The following is a 4740-nucleotide window of genomic DNA, read 5'->3' as shown; positions in this document are numbered from 1 at the left end:
TTAAATATTTCCAAAATAATTTCTTGTCAATCTCCTAATGTAGGTGATATTGGATTTAGCCACTTTCTGGTAATTGATTTCTTACTTGCCGCTAAGAGGACCTGTAGCAACTTTATGTCTTTCTTCTGATCCAAAAACAGTACATGTCCCAAATAGAGCATCTCAAAGTTCAGAGGTATCTAGGTCTTAAATACCTGACCTAAAGTTCTATGAATACCTTTCCAATATAAACTTAATTTAGGGCAACCAGAAAATATGGAAATAGTTTGCCTCCCTGGAGCCACACCTTCACACCTTCTCCAACACGTCACATTTGTGTCTTTATATTTTTCCTGATATGGGGTCTTGAAGTATCTTATAATATTTTTCCAACAATGTTCTCTCCAAATCAAAGAGTTAGTCAAAGACCACTGAAAGCTGCATATTTTCCCCCAAACCTCCTCTGAAAGTACCAACCCAGCTTCTTTTTCCCACTTCTCTTTAATATACAATGTGTTTTCATTTTTAGAATGTAAGAGTACATTATATAATCGAGAAATTGATTTACTTGGCATTGAACTGTAAGCCGAATTCAGAATCTTGAAAGGGTGGTGTATGACTTCTTCTTCCTCTTCTTTGCACCACCACGCAGTCTCAACACAAGGTGTAGAGTTGATTCCTTCTGGATATTATAATCAGAAAGAGTACGGCCATCCTCCAGTTGTTTCCCAGCAAAGATCAGTCGCTGTTGACCAGGAGGAATACCTTCCGTGTCCTGAATCTTAGCCTTAACATTTTCGATTGTATCCAAGGGTTCAACCTCGAGGGTTATCGTTTTCCCCATTAGGGTTTTTACAAAGATCTGCATTTTGAAAGTCAATCCACCAGCACCTTCCCTCAGCAGCCGTACATCGAAAAAGCGCCATCGGTTCTATGTACTTAGGGAGTTCTCCTCTTTAATCCTGACCTCTGTTTATATATCACCAACACATGACGATAATCAAGTGCTTGAGATACTGCTTGATGCCGTCCCGATCAAGAAACAGTCCATTCTGATGCACTTGGGACTTCAACCAGGCTTGTTTGAAGGAATCCCTGCCCAATTAACATCAGCATATAACCCTTAGCATCAGACATCCTGATGCACTAGACCACTGCTATACTCAATTAAGGGAGGCCTATCGTTCCATGCCCAGGCTGCATCTTGGTAAATTTGATCCCTTGGCTGTCCTTCTCCTGCCTGCATATAGGCAGCTGCTAAAGAGCAAGGCTCCAGAGATTAGGACAATAAAGTGGCGGTCGTAGGAGGCAGAGGAGTGGCTATGGGATTGCTTCAAGTTGGTGGACTGGGCCCTGTTCAAGGATTCATTTGTGGATCTGAATGAATACACACCATGGTTGTCAAGCAATTTATTAAAGCAGTTGTAGACAAGTGTGTTCCCACAAAATCATTCAGAGTTTTCCCCAACCAGAAGCCCTGGATAAACTATGAGGCCTGCCATCTGCTAAAGGCCAGATCAGAGACATTCAAATCCGGTGTCTAGGTGTGATCTCAGGAAAGCCATCTCATGGGCAAAGTGGCAATTCCAGACTAAACTGGAATCAATGAAGGATGCTTGACAGTTGTGGCAGGGCTTGAATGCCATCACCCCTTATAAAGTTAAAGCAAGCGACACAGGTGACAACAGGGCTTCACTTCCAGTTGGGCTCAGTGCCTTCCATGCTCGCTTTGACCATTAAAATGTGGAAGAACCATAATGAACCTCCACAGCTCCTGATAAGCCGATGACTTCAGTCTTTCAGGCCAATGAATGAGTAGTCTTCAGGAGGGTGAAACCAATAAAAGCATCTGGGCTCAGGTGGCATATGTGGCCAAATACCATAAATACCTGTGCTGATCAACTAGCTGGATATTCACTGAGATCCTTAACTTCTCACTTCAGCTGTCTGAGGTACCCACCTGCTTCAATGACTATCATCCAGTACTATTTACATCCACAGTGATGAAGCATAACAATTCCTCTCTGAATAGTGACCTGAGTCCACTCTAATTTACTTACCAGAACAACAGGTCCACAGCAGATGACATCCCATTGGCTCTTCACTCAACCCAGGAACATCTGGACAGCATAGGTACATACATCATGCTACACTTTATCAACCACAGTTCAATACCATCAGTGTTAAATACCATCATCCTCTCAAAACTAATCATTAAACTTCAAGACCCAGGCCTCAACACATCCTTGTGCAATTGGATCCTTGATTTCCTCACTTTCAGACCTCAGTCAGTTTGGACTGGAAGCAGCATTCTCCTCTGCGATCTTCAACAGCACTGGTGAACCACAAGGCTGTGTGTTTAGCCCACTGCTCCACCCACTTTATAATTATGATTGTGAGGCTAAGCACAGTTCCAATGCCTTACTTAAGCTTACTAATGACACCATTATCACTGGCTGAGGAGGAAGACTGATAATCAGGCTGAGTAGTGCCATTACAACAACCTCCTAGTCAATGCTAGCAAGACCAAGGAGCTGATTACTGACTTCAGGAGGAGGAAACCAAAGGTCCATAAGCCAGTCCTCATCAGGGGATCAGAGTTTAGAAGGTCAGCAACTTTAAATTACCTGGTGTTATTATTTCTGAGAAAATGTTATGATCTCAGCATGTAAGTGCAATTACAAAGAAAGCACAGCAGCATCTTTACTTAGGAGTTTGCAAGAATTTGGCGTGACATCTAAGCTTTGACTGACTTCTATAGATGTGTGGTGGAGAGTACCACAGCCTGGCATGGAAACACCAAAGCCCTTAAATGGAAAATCCAACAAAAAGTTAGTGGATATGGCTCAATCCATCGCGAGAAAAGCCTTTCCCAACATTGAGCCCATCTATATGAAGCGTTGTTGTAGGAATGCAGCATCCATTATTAGAGACCCCCACCACTCAGGACATGCTCTCTTCTTGCTGCTGCTGCCATCAGATAGAAGGTACAGGAGCCTCAGGACTCACACCGCCAGGTTCAGGAACAGTTATTATCCCTCTACCATCAGGTTCTTGAACCAAAGGGGATAACTTCACTCAGCTTCACCTGCCTCATCATTGAAGTGTTCCCACAACCTATGGACACACTTTCAAGAATATTTCATCTCATGTTTTCAATAATTATTGCTTGTTTATTTATCATTTTTTTCTTTCTTTTTACATCTGCACAGCTTGTTGTCTTTTGCACTCTGGTTGATCAGTCATTATAGTTGTTATTCTATTATGGATTTATTGATTGTGCCTCTTAGAAAAGGAATCTCAGGGTTGTATATGGTGACATATGTGTACTTAGATAATAAATTTACTTTGAACTTTGAGAAAAGGGATGAGGTCCTGCTGAGTAAATATAGGGAGCAAGACAAAAAGTTAAAAGAAGATTAAAAGCAGGAGCTTAAGTAGATCTCTGGATTACTTCCTGAGTCATGTGCTGTGGGGTAGGGATAAGAGAACAGGGCAAATTGTGTGGCTGAGGAGCTGGTGCAGGAGCAAAGAGTTCTCATTCTGGGACTTGTACAAGAGAAGTGGGTTGCAGTTGAACCGGAGGGGGACGAATATCCTGATGGGGACATACACCAATAGCATTCAGAAGGTTTTAAATTAATCTAGCAGTGTGGTGGGATCCAAAGCAATATGGCAGATGGGGAAGTTAAGCAAATAGAAATTTTCAAGTGAACAAATTCAGCAGGTCAGTTAGACAGGGGCAAGGCAGGGAGTGAGGAAGATCTGACAGACAAAAGTAAATTAATTGCAGTGTAAGAAGCTTGACAAGAAATATTCAGGAGCATTAATTATCTATCAGCCATCAGGCAGTTTTGAACTAGAGAAGATAATTTCACTCATCTGAACAATGAACTGATTCCACAACCTACGGACAATTTATGGATTCACTTTTAAGGACTCTATAACTCATGTTCGCGATGTTTATTGCTTATTATTATTATTATTTTTCTCTCTTTGTATTTGCACATTTTGTTGTCTTTTGCACATTGGCTGTTTGTCGGTCTTTGTTGTGTGCGGTTTAATATTGATTCTGTTGGGTTGCCTGCAAGAAAACAAATCTCAGAAATTGATATGGTGACATAAATGTACTTTGATAATAAATTTATTTTAAAATTTGAGAATTGGGAATGGAAAATGATAGAAGGGGGAAGGGGAGAAATTACCTGACATTAGAGAAAGCTATCAGGTTGGAAGCTTTCCAGATAGACTATGAGGTGTTATGCCTCCAACCTGAGAGTGGCCTGATCATGGTACTCAAAGTGAAATGGGTGGCTACCAGGAAATGCTGTCTTTTGCGTCGAGCAGACCAAAGGTGCCCAACATGGCAACCTATTTCGGGTCTCCTCGGTGTAGGAGAGGCCACACCAGGAGCACCAAATACCGTAGGTGATCTCACAGGAGAAGGGCCATCTCATCCTGTAGGATGGCTTAGGTTTCTAATGGTGATGAGGTGTAAGGCAGGTGTAGCACTTGTTACAGGGATAAATAACAGGAAGGAGGTCAGAGGAAATGCATGAGTCGATGAGGAAGATGCATAGAGTACAATCCCTATAGGGAGTGGGAGGGGTTAGAGAGGATGGTGATATTGCCAGTACACTTCTACTGTCATTGACTACGTTGACCCCAGAATGACACTTAAATATCAACAGGGTGTCACATAGACACTTTAGATGATATTTTCATACAGCAGAAGAGGCAAAGAGTGGTGAAGATATCAAA

The 4740-nt window shown here is 42.0% G+C and overlaps 1 protein-coding gene across 1 annotated transcript; it reads right to left on the bottom strand.

The window, feature by feature from the left end:
• Nucleotides 1-571: 571 nt before the first annotated feature.
• Nucleotides 572-882, bottom strand: LOC132395172 (ubiquitin-like). Its single transcript, XM_059971469.1, has one exon. It carries the CDS (start codon nt 845-847, stop codon nt 572-574), a length of 276 nt encoding a protein of 91 aa, XP_059827452.1. The 5' UTR covers nt 848-882.
• Nucleotides 883-4740: the final 3858 nt, after the last annotated feature.

The sequence above is a fragment of the Hypanus sabinus genome, chromosome 6 (assembly GCF_030144855.1).
Source record: "Hypanus sabinus isolate sHypSab1 chromosome 6, sHypSab1.hap1, whole genome shotgun sequence".
NCBI classification, from domain to species: Eukaryota; Metazoa; Chordata; class Chondrichthyes; order Myliobatiformes; family Dasyatidae; genus Hypanus; species Hypanus sabinus.
This window is presented reverse-complemented; position numbering and strand designations above follow the sequence as displayed.

What these genes read in the sequence shown, in the direction of transcription:
- LOC132395172 (XM_059971469.1), bottom strand. Translation starts at nt 847, where the DNA reads ATGCAGATCTTTGTAAAAACCCTAATGGGGAAAACGATAACCCTCGAG.